Source organism: Moschus berezovskii, chromosome 8 (assembly GCF_049115385.1).
Source record: "Moschus berezovskii isolate FMDL1 chromosome 8, NW_MosBer_1.0, whole genome shotgun sequence".
NCBI lineage: Eukaryota > Metazoa > Chordata > Mammalia > Artiodactyla > Moschidae > Moschus > Moschus berezovskii.
In genome coordinates, this window is record NC_142467.1 from 57,533,781 (window position 1) to 57,554,587 (window position 20,807).

The 20,807-nt window shown below is 38.0% G+C and overlaps 1 protein-coding gene across 10 annotated transcripts in view; it reads left to right on the forward strand.

Moving 5' to 3' along the window:
• Positions 1-20,807, forward strand: part of NR3C1 (nuclear receptor subfamily 3 group C member 1) — a 128,675-nt gene that overhangs the window by 97,555 nt on the left and 10,313 nt on the right. For all 10 annotated transcript variants that reach the window (XM_055430865.2, XM_055430868.2, XM_055430862.2 and 7 more), the window contains exons 4-7: positions 2,667-2,783; positions 9,096-9,374; positions 9,788-9,932; positions 13,714-13,844. In XM_055430865.2, coding sequence (XP_055286840.1) covers positions 2,667-2,783; positions 9,096-9,374; positions 9,788-9,932; positions 13,714-13,844 — 672 coding nt within the window. The remainder of the gene's footprint in view (positions 1-2,666; positions 2,784-9,095; positions 9,375-9,787; positions 9,933-13,713; positions 13,845-20,807) is intronic.

Consider the following 20,807-nt stretch of genomic DNA (forward strand, 5'->3'; position numbering starts at 1 on the left):
GCAGGTTGATTCCTCCAGTTCCATTCTTCTTTCTCAAGATTGCTTTGGCTATTCAAGGTTTTTTTATATTTCCATACAAATTGTGAAATTATTTGTTCTAGTTCTGTGAAAAATACCATTGGTAGCTTGATAGGGATTGCATTGAATCTGTAGATTGCTTTGGGTAGTATATTCATTTTGACTATATTGATTCTTCTGATCCATGAACATGGTATATTTCTCCATCTATTTCTGTCATCTTTGATTTCTTTTATCAGTGTTTTATAGTTTTCTATATATAGGTCCTTTGTTTCTTTAGGTAGATTTATTCCTAAGTATTTTATTCTTGGTGACTGGGATTGTTTCCTTAATTTCTCATTCTGTTTTCTCATTGTTAGTGTATGGAATGCAAGGGATTTCTCTGTATTAATTTTATATCCTACAACTTTACTATATTCATAGATTAGCTCTAATAATTTTCTGGTGGTGCCTTTAGGGTTTTCTATGTGGAGGATCATGTCATCTGCAAACAGTGAGAGCTTTACTTCTTTTCCAATCTGGATTCCTTTTATTTCTTTTTCTGCTCTGATAGCTGTGGCCAAAACTTCCAAAACTATATTGAATAGTAGTGGTGAGAGTGGGCACCATTGTCTTGTTCCTGACTTGAGGGGAAATTCTTTCAATTTTTCACCACTGAGGATAATGTTTGCTGTGGGTTTATCATATATAGCTTTTATTATGTTGAGGTATGTTCCTTCTGTGCCTGCTTTCTGGAGAGTTTTTATCATAAATGGGTGCAAAAACTGATTTTTACTATAAAAATAAGGGCAATACAAACAGAATGATATTGAGAAATCCCAGCTGGCCTGAAGGCTTTTCTCCTGACATCTGCCCTCTCTCTAATTAGAAAGCAAATTTACCAAGTGGTGGAAGACACAGAAACTCCAAAATAAAATGTCTTATTGTCTTATCAAATGTATTGACAGGGAGTACGTGTCCATGCCTTGTAAATAGTGACCACTAGTTGAAACTCCTCTTTTTATAGATAACCACAGACTTGTCAAACTTCATACTAATAACCAGATAGAGCATTTGAACTTATGAAGGTACAATGCCCCCTGATTCTATAGCTCAGATTCTTAATTGTGCTCAAGATATACCTGGGATAAAGGAAACATTATTAGGGCTTCCTTGGTGGCTCAGTGGTAAAGAATCCACCTGTTAATGCAGGAGACACAGACTCAACCCCTGATCTGGAAAGATCCAGATTATTTGCCCATTTGCTACAGAGCAACTTAGCCCGTGCACCACAACTGCTGAGCTTGTGCTCTAGAGCCCAGGAGCCACAACTGTTGAAGCCCAAGCACTGCAACTAGAGAGTAGCCCCTGCTTGCCACAACTAGAGAAAAGCCCACACAGCAAGGAAGACCCAACACAGCCAAAAATAAATATTAGCTTAACATGCACATTCTGAGCTTTTGGTTAGATATAAAGCATTGAAACTTTCTCTGTATTTACCAATACTTTTCTAATTGTTCTTCTAGTTTACTGAAGAACAGTGATTCAGGGATAGTCTTATGGGTTAAAACATTTTCATTACTATAACTGCTTCAACTACGATTTTATCTGTTGTTCCTTCTTTAATTCTGTATAATAGAATTATTGGGTTAGAGCTTCCATTTCATGTCCAAGAAAAGAAGCTAGGAAACTTACACAATACAGAAAGGAATAGAAACGACTGGTACAGACACTTGGCACTGGAGAACAACTCTGGAACAAAGCTGAATTGTAGACCAGCAGTCAAATTCTGTGGCCTGTTCCTCACAAAGAACTGAAACCGATGTAGTTAACCATCTACCCCAAACTAATGCTTAACAAGCCCTGTGATTTAACATGTTAGGAAGAAGTGAATATAGTTTGTTTTATCCAAATCAAGTAGATTATTCTATACATAAAGGATCTTTTCCTAATATCAGAACTAGGTATATTCAACCTAATGAATTATTGTTTTTTCTCTTTTCTTTATCTCCCTAAGTTACATATACAGTAGTTTAGTTTGCCAAGTCTGTTATTCACCTAACTAATTGCTGGCCACCTTAAGACAATTTAAGCCTTTACCAATAACTTCATTTAAAATTTGGAAGGGAAGCATACTTTATTTGCATGTGGTGGTGCAATGCTGAATTAAAGTAATTTTCCTTTTGGTACTCTCACCATATTTTTAAACCAGTTTCCTCCTTCTTTAATCCTCCTAAGCATTAGATTAGAAGTCATAATAAAATAGTGATTACAGAGGTCTTCTGTAATGGTTAAGAAACTGTTTAAAGTGCAATTTAAAGAACAGTTTATCAATGAAGAGGTAGTGACTGGAAAGGGGCAAAAAGAAGGTTTGTGGGGTACTTTTTGCTTCTTAATAAGTTTCAGTTTATTAGGTGATAAATTTATGATTTGTGTACTTTTCTGTATGTATACTGTAGTAACTTTTTTTTATGAACTACGCTTGTTAAACAATATGAAAGACTTGATAAGTTGACCTCTCGCTTTGTACTGGGTGTACAGTATGCCTGCCTGAATCAGTGCCTTTGGTCCTTGGCTGTGTTCCACCGAAAACAGCAAAAAAGAGCCTCCCCATACAAATATCCTTTAAGGCCTGGGAAATTTTAACAGTGCCTTTATTTTCAATATAGGACAGCACAATTATCTTTGTGCTGGAAGAAATGATTGTATCATTGATAAAATTCGAAGAAAAAACTGCCCAGCATGCCGCTATAGAAAATGTCTTCAAGCTGGAATGAACCTGGAAGGTAATGTAAATATTGAAAATGAATTGTCTTTGCATCATATAAAAATTTATCACTTTACGTTTTAAAAAATACATAAGCAGATGTAATAATTAAAAGTACAACCACTATGGAGAACAGTGTGGAGATTCCTTAAAAAACTGGAAATAGAACTGCCATAGGACCCAGCAATCCCACTGCTGGGCATACACACCGAGGAAACCAGAATTGAAAGAGACACGTGTACTCCAGTGTTCATCGTAGCACTGTTTATAATAGCCAGGACATGGAAGCAACCTACATATCCATCTGCAGATGAATGGATAAGAAAGCTGTGGTACATATACACAATGGAGTATTACTCACCTCTTAAAAAGAATACATTTGAATCAGTTCTAATGAGGTGGATGAAACTGGAGCCTACTATACAGAGTGAAGCAAGCCAGAAAGAAAAACACCAATACAGTATACTAACACATATATATGGAAAGATGGTAACGATAACCCTGTATATGAGACAACTAATCTTCAAATGTACAGGCATAAAGTTGTTTCTATTGTTTATATTCTTAATGCTTCTAGGAGTAATTCCCATTTTGAGTATTGTTTATTTGCAAGATTTTTCTTGTTGATTGTTACCTGATGTTTCCCTTTGTAGAGAAGCTTTTTAGGGCAGCTTTGACTCTGCTGAGACTCTCAATTTTATCTTTATTTTTATTGCATTAATACCTGGTATGTATTAGTTGCTTTATTTTCTTTATGATTATTCTGTTTATTTTTCTAACTTCTTAAACTGGCTGTATACTTGTATACTCATTGCTTTTCCTAAAAAAAACAAAAAATTATCACTTTATGTTTTAAAAAATACATAAGCAGATGTAATAATTAAAACTAGGATTTTTAAAATGAGTATTTCATATTCTGCTTAAGGTTATCATTATAGCCAAACTATACACGAAGAAAGAAAATTATGTAATAATGAAACTTGTAAGACTTGAAGAAACATTACTTTGGTCTTTATTTCTTTTTTGAAACTCAAAACTAGGGTTAGTATAGAAACATATCAGAATTATTCTGTTACTTACCTTTTACTTTGTTGCTGCTAAGCTGCTAAGTTGCTTCAGTCATGTCCGACTCCGTGCGACCCCATAGATGGCAGTCCAGCAGGCTCCCCCGTCCCTGGGATTCTCCAGGCAAGAATACTGGAGTGGGTTTCCATTTCCTTATCCATATATCAATCTTTTATTTCAAATCTACAGTGGGGAAAAAGTGAAGAAAGCCTTCGATGGGTTTTTTCAAACAAAGAAGAAATCTGAAACTAGTTATGAATGAGTTTCATATTCCTGTTTATGTAACAAGTATAATTAACATTGATCTCAATATTTGAAATCTTTTTCCCTGGGGAAAAAGTTTGGAATTTTGCTTTAGTTGAAGGTGGTAGTGGTGCACTTCAATTCAGCAAGTTTTCACCAAAGCAGGCTTTAGACATAAAATGAATAAAACATTTGTGTCTGTATTCAGAATCAGTGAAATAGTGCCTGTACTCAAGCACTTTACTATCTATTTAGGTTGCAGAGTCAATCACAAAATGGAACAACACACTATAAGATAAATAGGAGCAAGAGGATGGTCACCTGATTCTGTCCTAAAAGGCAAAAAAAAAACCAACACTGAATTTTAAATTTAGAAAATTTGAGTAGGAGTTAGATGGAAAATCGGGGCAGAGACGGGATCAGACTTGAATTTTGGAAAGACTAATCTACGAACAAAGCTAGTGGAGGTGATGGAATTCCAGTTGAACTATTTCAAATCCTAAAAAATGATGCTGTGAAAGGGCTGCACTCAATATGCCAGCAAATTTGGAAAACTCAGCAGTGGCCACAGGACTGGAAAAGGTCAGTTTTCATTCCAATCCCAAAGAAAGGAAATGCCAAAGAATGCTACTGCACAGTGGCACTAAACTCACACATTAGCAAAGTAATGCTCAAAATCCTCCAAGCCAGGCTTCAACAGTACATGAACCATGAACTTCCATATGTTCAAGCTGGATTTAGAAAAGGCAGAGAAGCCAGAGATCAAATTGCCAACATCCACTGGATCATCAAAAAAGCAAGAGAGTTCCAGAAGAACATCTATTTCTGCATTATTGACTACGCCTAAGCCTCTCTGTGGATCACAGCAAACTGTGGAAAATTCTTAGAGATGGGAATACCAGACCACCTGACCTGCCTCCTGAGAAATCTGTATGCAAGTCAAGAAGCAACAGTTAGAACTGGACAGACAACAACAGACTGGTTCCAGATAGGAAAAGGAGTACGTCAAGGTTGTATATTGTCACCCTGCTTATTTAACTTATCTGAGAGTACATCATGAGGAATGCTGGGCTGGAAGAAGCACAACTGGAATCAAGATTGCTGGGAGAAATATCAATAACCTCAGATATGCAGATGACACCACCCTGATGACAGAAAGTGAAGAGGAACTCAAAAACCTCTTGATGAAAGTGAAAGAGGAGAGTGAAAAAGTTCGCTTAAAGCTCAACATTCAGAAAACAAAGATCATGGCATCTGGTCCCATCACTTCATGGCAAATACATGGGGAAACAATGGAAACAGTGGGAGACTTTATTTTGGGGGGCTCCAAAATCACTGCAGATAGTGACTGCAGCCAGGAAATTGAAAGACGCTTGCTCCTTGGAAGAAAAGTTATGACCAACCTAGACAGCATATTAAAAAGCAGAGATATTACTTTGCCAACAAAGGTCCGTCTAGTCAAAGCTATGGTTTTTCCAGTGGTCATGTATGGATGTGAGAGTTGGACCATAAAGAAAGCCGATCACTGAAGAATGGATGCTTTTGAACTGTGGTGTTGGAGAAGACTCTTGAGAGTCCCTTGGACTGCAAGGAGATCCAGCCAGTCCACCCTAAAGGAAATCAGTCCTGAATATTCATTGGAAAGACTGATGCTGAAGCTCCAATACTTTGGCCACCTGATGCGAAGAACTGACTCATTTGGAAAAGACCCTAATGCTGGGAAAGATTGAAGGCAGGAGGAGAAGAGGATGACAGAGGATGAGATGTTTGGGTGGCATCACCGACTTGATGGACATGAGTTTGAGCAAGCTCTGGGAGTTGGTGATAGACAGGGAAGCCTGGTGTGCTGCAGTCCGTGGGGTCGCAGAGTCAGACACGACTGAGTGACTGAACTGAACTGAATCTTGTATATGGTGCTATTAGAGGAAGGATGAAATCCATGTGGTTCTTCTGACAGAAAAGAGACTAACTGTTGGTGCTGTCCAGTACTCACTGCATACATGTTTTAAAACATAAAGTAGATTTATGGGTGTAACTACAATCTAATTCCCCAAGCCACACTCACAAGAATATTCTCAGTTCTTCATATTACTTTGATAGCAAAAAAGATTAGTCTTTTCTTCACCATATTTACAAACATTCATGACACGTCAATACTTAGCCCAGTTTTTTCCAAGTAAGCCTACATTCTTAAACTTTACTACAGAGTGCCAATATATTAAATATTGATTTAAAGAAAATGATAAATGCCCTTCTTCTTGTAGGTGTTACAAAAGCTACAGAGATTGACTACAAATTCATGTAGATATTCAGTGACACAAGGATAATTTATTACCAAAACCAGATAGTTATTTTTGTCCTCCAGCCCCAGTTTTACTGCTTTAATTCCCCATTTATTCATCTCAGATATAAGTTCATTCAAAGAACAAACTCAACATTTGGTCCTATCACTAGTACAGTGTGGCTGCTTACCCAGTAACATCTTTAGATGCTTTCCCGAATACACACCAAGTTTAACTTTCATCTTTGGAGCTCTAAGCAATGTTAATCATCTTTTCACATGCCTTTTGGCCATCTGTATACTTCTTTAGAGAAACGTCTCTTTAGGTCTTCTGCCCTTTTTGTGGGGAGTTGTTTGGTTTTGTTGTCAAGTTGTATGAATTGTTTGTATATTTTGAAAATTAAGCCCTGTTGAATCATTTGCAAGTATTTTCTTCATGTCTGTAGACTGTCTTTTTATTTCTATTGCCTTGTGAGACTGACCTACGAAAACATGGGTATGATTGTCAGAAAACCTTTTGCCTGTGTTCTCTTATAGGAGTTTTATGATAAGGTGAGAAGACTTTAACATCCTCCCGTTTGTCACTATCCTTTCTTCTGCTCTAATGTGGAGTGTAAGAACACATAATCTAGACAGATTTCAAGTTATGGTTAATAGTAGTTTTTAAAGTACTGTTTCAGTGTATTTATTTGGGACATGCATGTTCTCATTTGTCAACAAAATATATTTCATGATTTTGAGGTCTGGGTGTCAGTAAATTAGGATACCTTTGGTTGTTTAAAGAGTTCCTTAATGTATAGGAGCTCTTCCATTTTTAACTTTGTCACTCCTCTATGGACTTGGACTATGTGAATTCAGAATATTTTCCAACTGTATTTTACTACCAGTTGAGACAGTGATCGTTTTACATAGCACTTAGTGTGTGCCAAGAACTGTATTATGCATTTTATATATTCTAACTGTTTTAATTATCAACAGACCCTATGAGGTAGGTACTGACATTATCCTCATTTTATAGAAGAGGAAACAAAGGCCCAGGGAATAACTTGCACAGATACCCAGCTACTCAGTGGCAGAGCCAGGATTATATTCCAGCATGTTGGTTTCATATTTATGCTCTCTACTACACCATACTGTGCCTTCAGTAGAGCATGGTAAAATAAATTAGAACATGTGTGTCATGATCATGTTTCTCAAATGTCAACTAAAAATTCTTAAATGTTTGAGCACAGAGCACAATAAGAAATGGGACCATTCTACTCAATGTAAACAACAGGGTCTGTTTTTTTCCCCCCTTTCTAACACTGTACATGGATATACATAGTTCTTGCCCCCCAATCTGTCCTCTGCAAACTATGTACTTTGTCATTTTAGGGACAGAAGATATAATAATTATTTTTAAATGTGACTATCATTTACTTTTCCTTAGTACAATGGTCTGCATATCTGATAACTGAGACAGGTACACTTCTGCTTTCATACAACTTACATTCTTGTCCTTCCTTGGAGCTCTGAGTAATTTCTCTTTAAGAATACTGTAATTTGCTTGCTTTGGCCCCACATATAACCAGAGAAGAATAATATTTTCATTTGTCACTGGAACAAGTAAATTCAAGAATATGAATATGTCTGCTAAAAAAATCTGCAGAATCCATGTTTTAATTTGATTATACTGTTCCAAACTAAGTCAGAAATAAAAGTTACTTTATATATGATATAAAAATAGATACTTCAGGCTTGTAGAGTCATCAGTTAAAATCTCTTCAGTTCAGTTCAGTTCAGTCGCTCAGTCGTGTCCGACTCTTTGCGACCCCATGAATCACAGCACGCCAGGCCTCCCTGTCCATCACCAACTCCCGGAGTTCACTCAAACTCATGTCCGTCCAGTTGGTGCTGCCATCCAGCCATCTCATTCTCTGTCGTACCCGTCTCCTCCCACCCCCAATCCCGCCCAGCATCAGACTCTTTTCCAGTGAGTCAACTTGTCGCATGAGGTGGCCAAAGTATTGCAGTTTCAGCTTTAGCATCAGTCCCTCCAATGAACACCTAGGATTGATCTCCTTTAGAATGTTCTGGTTGGATCTCCTTGCAGTCCACAAAAGGAATTATACCCAGTGGTAATTTATATAAATAAATGGTTTTCTCTGAATGTCCACAAAGATTTTAAATCCCATGTAGTATACATCATATAAAGGTGAAATGCGGATCTTTCTGCGTGCATGATCTCCTGTGCAAGATCTTCTATCTTGATAAGAAGGGGACTTTGTGCAAGACGATAAACAGTATCACTCTCTTCATTATACCCATAATTTAGATTAACCCTAAGCTACCACAGTTACTGGTATTACAAACTTTATTCTTTCAGTCGATAGTAATTTGCCTTGTATAACTAATGAAAATTTTTACTTTGGAGTGAAATTGAGACAAATTACTTTAATGGAAGAATATGTAAGTGATATGTTTATATTGTTGTAACATAGTAAGACATTTAATTTTAACAATAATGAAGAAGTAACTGTCTTATTTGTAGAGGAAATTAAATGAATGGGTTCCTCTTGATTCTTTGCTTTCAGGAAAATGTGTTTTTCTCTTCTTTCATGTCACTTTATCATAACTGCTACATAAAAGATTTCTCCTTTTTCAAATTAGTATCAGCAACTGAAATACCTCTTGAATAAACTATGCTGCCCAGACTTTCCCATTACAGCTGATTTCTTTGTATTTTTTTTAATATACCCCTAGCTCGAAAAACAAAGAAAAAGATCAAAGGAATTCAGCAGGCCACTACAGGAGTCTCGCAAGAAACTTCTGAAAATCCTGCTAACAAAACAATAGTTCCTGCAACATTACCACAACTCACGCCTACGCTGGTGTCACTGCTGGAAGTCATTGAACCCGAGGTGTTATATGCAGGATATGACAGCTCTATTCCAGATTCAACTTGGCGGATCATGACCGCACTCAACATGTTAGGTGGGCGGCAGGTGATTGCAGCAGTGAAATGGGCAAAGGCAATACCAGGTAAGATGCAAAAGATAACACCACTAAGGTGTAAACCTTAGAATTTTTTACACAAAACACTCTGGCTCTGTATCACCCTGGTCCCATGGCTTCCTGTCATCCCTACTTAATCAAGGGGTAAAGAGGTATAAATATCAGGAGCATTTTTTAAACTTAAATACACAAAATGAGTAATGTCTGCTAGGACTCTTGGCTTTTTGTTTTACTCTTTAATATAGCATTTTACTATTTAGTCCATATTTACTCAAATAAGCAAAAGGTGACAAAAACTGGCTACTCTTTTCTAACATTGAATACTATTAAAAAATTACTGAGAGCTTTGGTCTTACATGACCAATGACAAAGGAGAACTGTGTCCACTTAACACTTCATTTCTTCTGTTTTCCTCGTACCTTATATTCCTCTTAATTCAGGATTCAGAAACTTACATCTGGATGACCAAATGACTCTACTGCAATATTCATGGATGTTCCTCATGGCATTCGCCCTGGGGTGGAGATCATACAGACAATCAAGTGCAAATATGCTGTGTTTTGCTCCTGATCTGATTATTAATGAGTAAGTCATTTGTGAGTCATTTTCCTTGTATTCATATTCCTTTAGGACTCAATCAATCCTACCAGGTTATCTTGGAACTGGGCAACCTATCAAGTATCTTGAAGCAGAGTTTATCAATGCTTAAGGCAGGCCAGAATGTACTACAGAGCAAATTGCATGTGGGACTATTACTTACCAGGACATACTGAAGGATATTTTTTAAATGGCATCTCTTGGGGTCAGTAAAGTCTATAGCAAGGGAAAAGGAATCTTACTGTGGCATTGTTTTAATTATATAATCGTATTTCAGAAAGGAAACAGCATAATACAATTCATGTTGATCTTACTTTCAGCAGGGCAATGAACAGATGAGGACAACTAGGATGAAGGGATGACAGATATGGACCCAAAGACAAGAAGCATCTCTTTGCATGGCAAGGCTCACTCAATGTCTATGAGTTGTAAAGAAAATGGGAACAAGATTTTTTTTATTTTTTAATTTGGTAGAGAACGAACCACACTAAGATTTGATAAATCAGCTATTCTCTAGTCCTCTAGGTCTATGCCTGTGAAATATTTCAGATACCCATTCCCCCTTACCCATTGCACTTTTCTAACCAGCTTTCTGCTGCCCATGTATTCTGTATCATGCTAAGTTTTTCTTAACACACAGGTGTCTTCACTGAGCACGCAGTGCATACTCAGCATCGTTTCTGGCTTTCCAGAATCTGGCCTCACTTTATCTCTTGTTATTCTCCTTCACATAGTCTTTTTCCCCTCAGACGATCTGTTCTTCAAACATACCCCTAGCTCATGATGGTCATACCACCAGGTAAAAACCTCTCTGCTGTATATCCCTAGCGTTTATCACATTCTACCTTTTATTACTACTTTTGCACTCACAGCTTATCTCCTTTATTAGATAGCAAACAGGCAAGTCACACACACTCACATAAGCATACCCACTGATCTGGGCAGAAGGAGATCTGTATTCATGTGAAAAAAAGAGAGATTTTAAAATTGTGAGCTCTGGGTGCTGTTGACTCTGGGGTCCAAAAAAAAATTTAATGAAATCTTCAACCATGTTATTAGAATAACAATCTCACTATACTCCATGTGAGTTAATCCATCATTAGTAGTTTCTGTTCAGAACTGGATGCCATATTAAAAAAAAACTATGTCCAGAGTGGCAATAAGTTTAGAAATTAACATCAGTTGATGAGCAGAGGATGTGTAAAGGAGAAAAGGAATGATGAGGACAGCCTAAAAAGATATCCTGTGAAGATCAAGCAGACATGTTGTTTTCACTGTTGAGTGTACCAAGCACAAAAATAATGGGTAGAAGTTATAGAAAAGCATCTATTTGAGCTGAGTGTTAAACAGCAGGGCTTGCCTTATGACATAGTAAAGGTCAAATTATATCTGTTTTAGTAGAGACTGGATGATACTAGCTCTAGATATTTTAAAAGAGGCTTAACTGCTGAGTTAAACTTGGTGGTGTATCTCTATTGGTGATACTTATTTTCCAGCACAGTATTCATTTAATCATATTTGAGTACTTACCAAGTGTCAGACACTTTTATTTTTTAAGAGCTTGAGCTATAATACATAAGACTCTGCTAACATACCGATGAGGAAAACCAAATAAATGACCAAATTTATTTCAGAGAGCCATGACATAATAGTGTGGGGTACTATAGAAGACCTCTAAATATCTCAGCACTGAATAGTACAAAAGAACAAGCTTACAGGAAAGGTAGGGCACTTCAGGCCGAAGAGATGACTACAAAGGCTGAAAAACAACCTTGGCATATGTGAGGAACTGAGAGAAAGCCAATAAGGACTTTCTCTGAGTTTAGAGAAGTGGACAGGGACCAAGTCAAGCAGCATCTTAAAAGCCATGAGGTAGAGTTTGTTTTAGGAGGATGAAGAAGCCAGAGCTGGGAGGAGAGGGGGCTGTTTCAAACAGAGGAAAACGGATTACAAGGGAACATCAAATACTTACCACACTCCTAGGATGTGCCTGCTACAGTATTAGCAGAAAACAAGACAAACAAGGTTCCCTACCTTTATTGCTTACACATTAGTTGGGGAGACACAGATAACCATCAAATAAAATAATTTTGAGTTTTTACTAGACAGAGACCTTTTTCAGACGAGTTTCTAGTGGCTTCTTGGAGGAGGTGTGAGTGAGTGAGGCGTGAAGGAGGAAAGACCAGGCTTCGTGGTCAGAAGAAGCACGAGAAGAGGCGTGTGAAACGTGTGCTGTGATCAGACTCTGCGTTCTGTTAATTCTGTTAATTTTCAGTTAATAGGCACTGCTGTGTGCTTGACCAGGCCAGATCGCCACACATACTTTCAAGTGTCTGCTTCAAAGACAGACGTCACCTTGACGATCTATTGCCAATAATGGACTGCTCAATCCACTGTGCCATGGCTTAACAAGATTTAAGTTTTTTGATTAAATTTAACTAATTAAAAATATGTAGCTTATATGTAAGCTTAAACACCTTTGAAATCTCTAAGTACTTGCTGCTCATTTCAGAATCTAACCATGCTTACTTTAGAAGTTAAAAACATGTTGACAATGTCTAAAGTCATTAATTGGGAATAAAAGTGTTGAATAGAGTTATGATATGAAACACCAGCATATCTTCTTTTGTAAAATTAATCTGACTCAGTATTTATTTGGGAGGGTACTCAAATTTAGATTTAAACCATCATAGCATAACCTGGTCGGAGAAGGCAATGGCAAGCCACTCCAGTACTCTTGCCTAGAAAATCCCATGGATGGAAGAGCCTGGTAGGCTGCAGTCCTGTGGGGTCGCTAAGGGTCGGACACGACTGAGCGACTTCACTTTCACTTTTCATTTTCACACATTGGAAAAGGAAATGGCAATCCACTCCAGTGTTCTTGCCTGGAGAATCCCAGGGACAGGGGAGCCTGGTGGGCTTCCATCTATGGGGTCACACAGAGTCGGACACGACTGAAGTGACTTAGCAGCAGCAGCATAACCTGGTATTTCTTACATAAAGTAAGAGTTACAGAAATTTTTTTCCCAGTGTTTGACTTTATTTAAGGATGGATGGCTTACAGAAACAATAGTTTTTAAGTGGGCATTCTATTTCCCATTCTTGTCTCCTTATGCTGTTGTAATAACCTTTTATTTTTTTCTTAAGTCCCAGGTCACTTTTTGTCAAATAATTAAAAAACAGATCTTATTTTAAACCATGAAGAGATTCAGTTTCAGACTCTTTGTGTCATTTAAAAAGTTAGGAAACTTGAGAGATCTACTTGAACATCATAGATGTGATCGTAACTGTTGAGAATCCTAACTGAAAATTCATTTTGTAGTACGTTTAGTTGGAAGAATATTCAGTCACATAACATTAGTCAGAGGCAGATTTTGGATATCAGAAAGCCTAGAGTCAAGTTTTATTTCTGACCCTCTACATAACTATAAACATTATCACTCAACAGTTGTCTTTAGAATGCAGTGCTATGAAAAAAATAACTTGATTTTCAACTAGGTAAGATTTAAAACTGTGTTGTCTAACTGCTCATATTCAAATACTACCATAAAAGCTTGATTTAAATGAACAACTGATAATAGATTCTATAGGAGTAAATTCTAAATACTTAAGGAAGGCTTTCCAAAATTCAGATCAGAGGGAATTCTCATTAATTGTAATAGTTAGATGAGTTAATAGAATGCTTTGCAAAATAAAACAGAAAAGTACTTTTTTGCGGAACAAGAATTACTTCTCTTTAACTCAAACACTTGATATTTGTCTTTCACAGGGAGAGAATGGCTTTACCCTGCATGTATGACCAATGTAAACATATGCTATATGTTTCCTCTGAGTTAAACAGGCTTCAGGTATCTTACGAAGAGTATCTCTGTATGAAAACCTTACTGCTCCTCTCTTCAGGTTGGTAGATCAACTATTCTCTTCTCAAATATGTCAAAAACATAAAACGTAGAAGTCTAGAAATAAAGGTTTATTTGTATACAAAGCACTAAATAATTATACCAAGTCTACTACTTCCTGGCACTTTAGATTTTCATAAATGTAAAATTTTAGAAAGGCTAAGATTAATAAGATAGATAGGTATCATGGAGAAATGGAGAGGTACACGAACCACATGGCAGGGAAGAGGAAGTCACTGCTAATCTGGAATATCTATAGCCTTCCTTCCTACAACTTTTTACACTTCCACTACAGAAGACACAGAGAAAGCATGCCAACTTGAATGATTTTTCCCTACAACACTGTTCAGTTCACTTACTCAGTCATGTCCAACTGTGACCCCATGGATTGCAGCACACCAGGCTTCTCTGCCCATCACTAACTCCTGGAGCTTGCTCAAACTCAGTTACTTAGTCAAAAATTTTAGTTATACAATGACTAATAATACATTAGTAATGCAATGACATATTTCTTATACTATGTATAAGAAATTATGGATAGGTCCTAAATTTAAAAGCTTTTGCACAGCAAAGAAAACCGTAAGCAAAACAAAAAGACAACACACAGAATGAGAGAAAAAATTTGCAAACCAGGGATTAATCTCCAAAGTACACAAACAGTTCATGCAGCTCAGTATCGAAAACCAAACAACTAAATCAAAAAATAGGCAGCTCTAAACCGACATTTCTCCAAAGATGACATAAAAATGGCTAAACATGAAAAGATGCTCAACATCACTGATTATTAAAGAAATGCAAATCAAAAGTACAATGAGGTATCACATCAGTCAGAATGGCCATCAAAAAATTTAGAAATAATAAATGCTGGAGATGGTTTAGAGAAAAGGAAACCCTTTTAACGCTGCTGGTAGGAGTATCAATTGGTACAACCACTATGGAGAACAGTATGTGTTGTGCATGCTGAGTTGCTTCAGTCATGTCCAACTCTGCAACCCTATAGACTGTAGCCCTCCAGACTCCTCTGTCCATGAGATTCTCTAGGCAAGAATACTGGATTAGGTTGTCATGCCCTATTCCAAGGTATCTTCCCAAGGCAGGGATTGAACCTGCATCTCTTACATCTCCTGCACTGACAAGCGGGTTCTGGACCACTAGCACCACCTGGGAAGCCCCAGTATATAGGTTCTTTCAAAACTAAAAATAGAACTACCGTATAATCTAGTAATTCCACTCCTGGGCACATAACCAAAGAAAACCACAATTCCAAAAGATACATGCAGCACTCCAGCGTCCACTGCACCACTATTTATAATAGCCAGAAACCTGGAAGCAACTTAAATGTACATCCACAGAGAAATGGATAAATAAGATGTGGTACATATATACAATGAAATATTACTCAGCCATAAAAATGTAATGAACAAAATAATGCCATCTATAGCAACATGGATGGACCCAGAGTAAGTCAGAAGGATGGTGACTGTAGCCATGAAATTATAAGACAACTGCTTCTTGGAAAGGAAAGCTAAACAAACCTAGACAGTGTGTTGAAAAGCAAAGACATCACTTTGCTGACAAAGGTCCGTATAGTCAAGGCTGTGGTCTGTCCAGTAGTCATGGTACGACTGTAAGAGTTGGACCTTAAAGAGGGCAGAGTGCCAAAGAATTGATGCTTTCAAACTGTGGTGCTAGAGAACACTCTTGAGAATCCCTTGGACAGCAGGGAGATCAAACCAGTCAATCTTAAAGGAAGTCAACTCTAAATACTCATTAGAAGGACTGATGCTGAAGCACCAATACTTTGGCCACCTGATGTGAAGAGCTGGTTCATTGGAAAAGACCCTGATAGTGGGAAAGACTGAAGGCAAAAGGAGAAGAGGGCAACGGAAGATGAGATGGCTGGATGGTACATTACATGTACCGATGTAATGTACATGAACTTGGGCAAACTCCAGGAGATGGTGAGGGACAGGGAGGCCTGGCATGCTGCAGTCCATGGTATCAAAGAGAGTGAGAAACGATTGGGCAACTGAACAACAGTAACACTGCTTACATACAAATGAAGTTATTTATAAAACAGAAATAGTCCATAGTTGTAGGGAAAAAACTAAGGTTACCAAGGGGGATGGGTGGGAGGGATAAACAGGGAAACTGGGACTGATATATTTTATATACAGTAGTGTGTGTATATATATATGCCATACAGCACAGGGAACTCTACTCAATACTCTGTAATGACCTATATGGGAAAAGAATCTAAAAAAGAGTGGCAGCATGTATAACTGATTCACTTTGCTGTACAGCAGAAACTAACAATATTGTGAGTCAACTATACTCCCAATAAAAATTACTTTAAAAGAAAGAAATTATGAAAGAAAGGGAGACCTACAAAAAGTGAGCTTTAGTACAATTAAAGAACTGATTAATGCAGCATTGGAGCTGGACTGTTGGGCAGAGGTATTTTATCTAGAAAGGAACAACACTATCTTGAAAGTTTACATAAAGTAAATTGGTATATGAACTTCAGTGAGACTACTTTCAGCAAGCAAAGGCAAACTGGAAAACTTCTGGAAAATACAAAGTATCTTGTCTATATTAGTAAAAATGAGGCATTTTCAACAACTAATGAAAGAAGGTCTGTGATCCAGTAGGCATTATAAACTTTATAAAATGCAGAGTTGATAGCTGAATACCTCTTTCATATAAGCAGAGTTCTAATTTTTTAAAGGCTTCATTCCATTAGTAACTGTGGTTTCAGAGTGGCTAAAAAATCTGTGGATGGTGTACATGACTGTGCTTTATCACTCAGTTGTGTCCAACTCTTTGCTGAGTTGTACTATAGCCCACCAGGCTCCTCTGTCCATGGGGATTCTCCAGGCAAGAATACTGGAGTGAGTTGCCATGCCCTCCTCCAAGGGATCTTCCCAACCCAGCGATCAAACCCAGGTCTCCCACATTACAGGCAGATTCTTTGCTGTTTGAGCCACCAGGGAAGCCCCTTACATGACTACATGACTATCTATTTAAGCGTTTCCAAAACACACATCAACCTTAATGCTTTCATACTATTTTTGTTGTTTAATGTCACAGAACTTAAGGAATATTAATAATACTCCAAAGTAAGAAAATTTTCCACAACCTATTTTTAGAAAGCTAATTTTTTAAGGTTACCTGTAGCAGTACCCTTGTTAAAGCAGTGAGCTTGATATTGTTGAAGTAAACAGTTAAAGTTCTGATAATGAATCATTTGCATTGATAATATCCAGGTACAGGTCAATGCCAAGATACTAACCTTTTGGTAAAAAAAAAAAAAAGGACTTAGATGAAAATATGTATCTTAAGATATAATTAGACTGCTACCCTGACAGAACACTAGAAATGTCCTAACCTTCCATTAAGATATACTGGACTTAAAATATTTAACACTACATGCAGGCAGTTACCTAAAGAGGTGAGCTGCACTTGAAGCTAGCTTTCTCTTAGAGGGTAGTTGCCAAGAGTGGTAAATTAGTATATTCAGTAAATTTAAAGACAAGTGCAATTGGCGGGGGAAAAAAGGATGGATCTAAAGGCAGATTAGACATATCTGTAGAGACATTTTAACTGAAATATACATCTAAAGAAGTTAGCCAGAATACATTTTTAATGAGCTTTTGTGTATATGTAAATGAACAAAGATAAGAGGCATGATTGAGAGAGAAGGTTTAAAACAGTACTTCACAACTCTTTTCACGTCATAATAACATAAAAAGTCGCATTTATTCATAGCACAATGAGGTAAAAGAATAAGGCCTCCTGCAGCCAGTGGTGACCAGCATAGCAGATCATTAACAACACATTAGTAACCCATTCATATGGTCTTCCTGTAATCAAAGATCCAAAATGAAAGGTGAAAAGATACTATACAAAGAGATAATGGCTGGAAACTTTCTAGAACAGCAGCAATTGAAGAAAGTGAAATAATTTTTTTTCAAAAAGCTAAAGGGGGAAAAAAACTGAAAAAAGAGAGTGGATTTCCAATCTAAACTCTCACAATTAAACAACTTGGCAGTTATTGCTCCAATCCTCACAAATAAGAAAAAGCTAGGCAAACTGTCAATAACTTTTTTAAAGATCCATCTGAGAAGTCAATATGCCAGCAAATTTGGAAAACTCAGAAGTGGCCACAGGACTGGAAAAGATCAGTCTTCATTCCAATCCCAAAGAAAGGGAATGCTAAAGAATGCTCAAACTACCGCACGATTACACTCATCTCACACACTAGTAAAGTCATGCTCAAAATTCTCCAAGCCAGGCTTCAGCAATATGTGAACCGTGAACTCCCAGATGTTCAAGCAGGTTTTAGAAAAGGCAGAGGCACCAGAGATCAAATTGCCAACATCCGCTGGATCATGGAGAAAGCGAGAGTTCCAGAAAACCATCTATTTCTGCTTCATTGACTATGCCAAAGCCTTTGACTGTGTGGATCACAATAAACTGTGGAAAATTCTTCAAGAGGTGGGAACCCCAGACCACCTGACCTGCCTCTTGAGAAACCTGTATGCAGGTCAGGAAGCAACAGTCAGAACTGTACATGGAACAACAGACTGGTTCCAAGTAGGAAAAGGAGTACGTCAAGGCTGTATGTTGTCACCCTGCTATTTAACTTATATGCAGAGTACATCATGAGGAACACTGGGCTGGAAGAAGCACAAGCTGGAATCAAGATTGCCGGGAGAAATATCAATAACCTCAGATGACACCACCCTTATGGCAGAAAGTGAAGAGGATCTCAAAAGCCTCTTGATGAAAGTGAAAGAGGAGAGTGAAAAGGTTGGCTTGAAGCTCAACATTCAGAAAACAAAGATCATGGCATCTGGTCCCATCACTTCATGGGAAATAGATGGAAAAACAGTGGAAACAGTGTCAGACTTTATTTTTTGGGCTCCAAAATCACTGCAGATGCTGATTGCAGCCATGAAATTAAAAGACGCTTACTCCTTGGAAGGAAAGTTATGACCAACCTAGATAGTATATTAAAAAGCAGAGACATTACTTTGCCAACCAAGGTCCGTCTAGTCAAGGCTATGATTTTTCCCGTGGTCATGTATGGATGTGAGAGTTGGACTATGAAGAAGACTGATCGCCGAAGAATTGATGCTTTTGAACTGTGGTGCTGGAGAAGACTCTTGAGAGTCCCTTAGACTGCAAGGAGATCCAACCAGTCCATTATAGAGGAGATCAATCCTGGGTGTTCATTGGAGGGACTGATGCTAAAGCTGAAGCTCCAATACTTTGGCCACCTCATGCGAAGAGTTGACTCACTGGAAAAGACTCTGATGCTGGGAGGGATTGGGGGCGGGAGGAGAAGGGACGACAGAGAATGAGATGGCTGGATGGCATCACAGACTCGATGGACATGAGTTTGAGTGAACTCCGGGAGTTGGTGATGGACAGGGAGGCCTGGTGTGCTGTGATTCATGGGGTCGCAGAGAGTTGGACTCGACTGAGCGACTGAACTGAACTGAGATGTAAGGTTACAGGACAAACCACTAACATCAAAATCTGGAGAAACAGGCAAATACAGAGGACCACAGCCAAGATCAGATCAGTTTCCTGGAAACAGAAGCTACTGGACCCAGTAACACAGAAACACGTAAGGTATCTTTGATGAATTTCTGAAGAACAAGTAAGGAATAGCTAGAGTGTTAAGAACCCTGATATCAGGGCTTCTCTGATAGTTCAGTTGGTAAAGAATCCACCTGCAATGCAGAAGACCCTGGTTTGATTCCTGGGGTCAGAAAGATCTGCTAGAGAAGGGATAGGCTACCCACTCCAGTTTTCTTGGGCTTCCCTTGGGCTCAACTGGTAAAAAACCACCCACAATGCTGGAGACCTGAATTCACTCTCTGGGTTGGGAAGATCCCCTAGAAAAGGGAACAGCTACCCACTCCAGTATTCTGGTCTGGAGAATTCCATGGACTGTATAGCCCATAGGACACAAAGAGTCTGACATGACTGAGTGACTTTCACTTCACTATATAAGAACTCTGGAGACCCAGTCTTCGGGGGTTTCCCCCCACAATTCTCTGGGGTTTACCTTGAGAAACCCCACCAAATTCTAATGATGAAGATCAGAGAAGATCCCCTTTCTATCCTAGGGGAAAGGGCAAATAGATAATTCCAGTCCCCTTTACCTTCCTATCTCATGTAAGAGAGATAGTAAAAGGAAGAGAAGAAATATTTGAAGCAATAAAGGCTGATGAATTTCCAAAATTAATGACAGACACCAAAACACATCCAGGAAGCTCAGAAAATATCCAGAAAGATAGATAAATACCAAAAAAGCTGCATCTAGGGGTCGCTAAGAATCAGACACAACTGAGCAACTTCACTTTCACTTTTCACTTTCATGCATTGGAGAAGGAAATGGCAACCCACTCCAGTGTTCTTGCCTGGAGAATCCCAGGGATAGGGGAGCCTGGTGGGCTGCCGTCTGTGGGGCTGCACAGAGTCGGACACAACTGAAGCGACATAGCAGCAGCAGCAGGCATACTGTACTCAAACTACAGAAAACTAAAGACAATAAGGAAATCTTGCAAAAGGCCAGAGGGGAAAACAGCTTACCTGTTCTTTATAAAAAGGAAGGATATAAATTACATTAGAATTCTCATTAGAAATCATGCAAGCAGGAAGGTAGTAGAATGAACTATTTACTGTTAAAAAGATCACCCATGTTAGATTCAACATCTACTGATGATGTTTTAAGGTACCTACAGTACCTATAAAAATAGTACAGTGTTATTTGAAATAAGATGTAGATTAGTTGTAAATGTATATTTCAAATTCTAGGACTGCCACTAAAAACAACTTTTAAATGAAGTCATAATTGATACACCAAGAGGAAACAGAATCACATGAATTCTCAGTAAAGACTAGAAAAGGCAGAAAAAGGAAATAAGAAAAATGAATAGATAAGTTACAA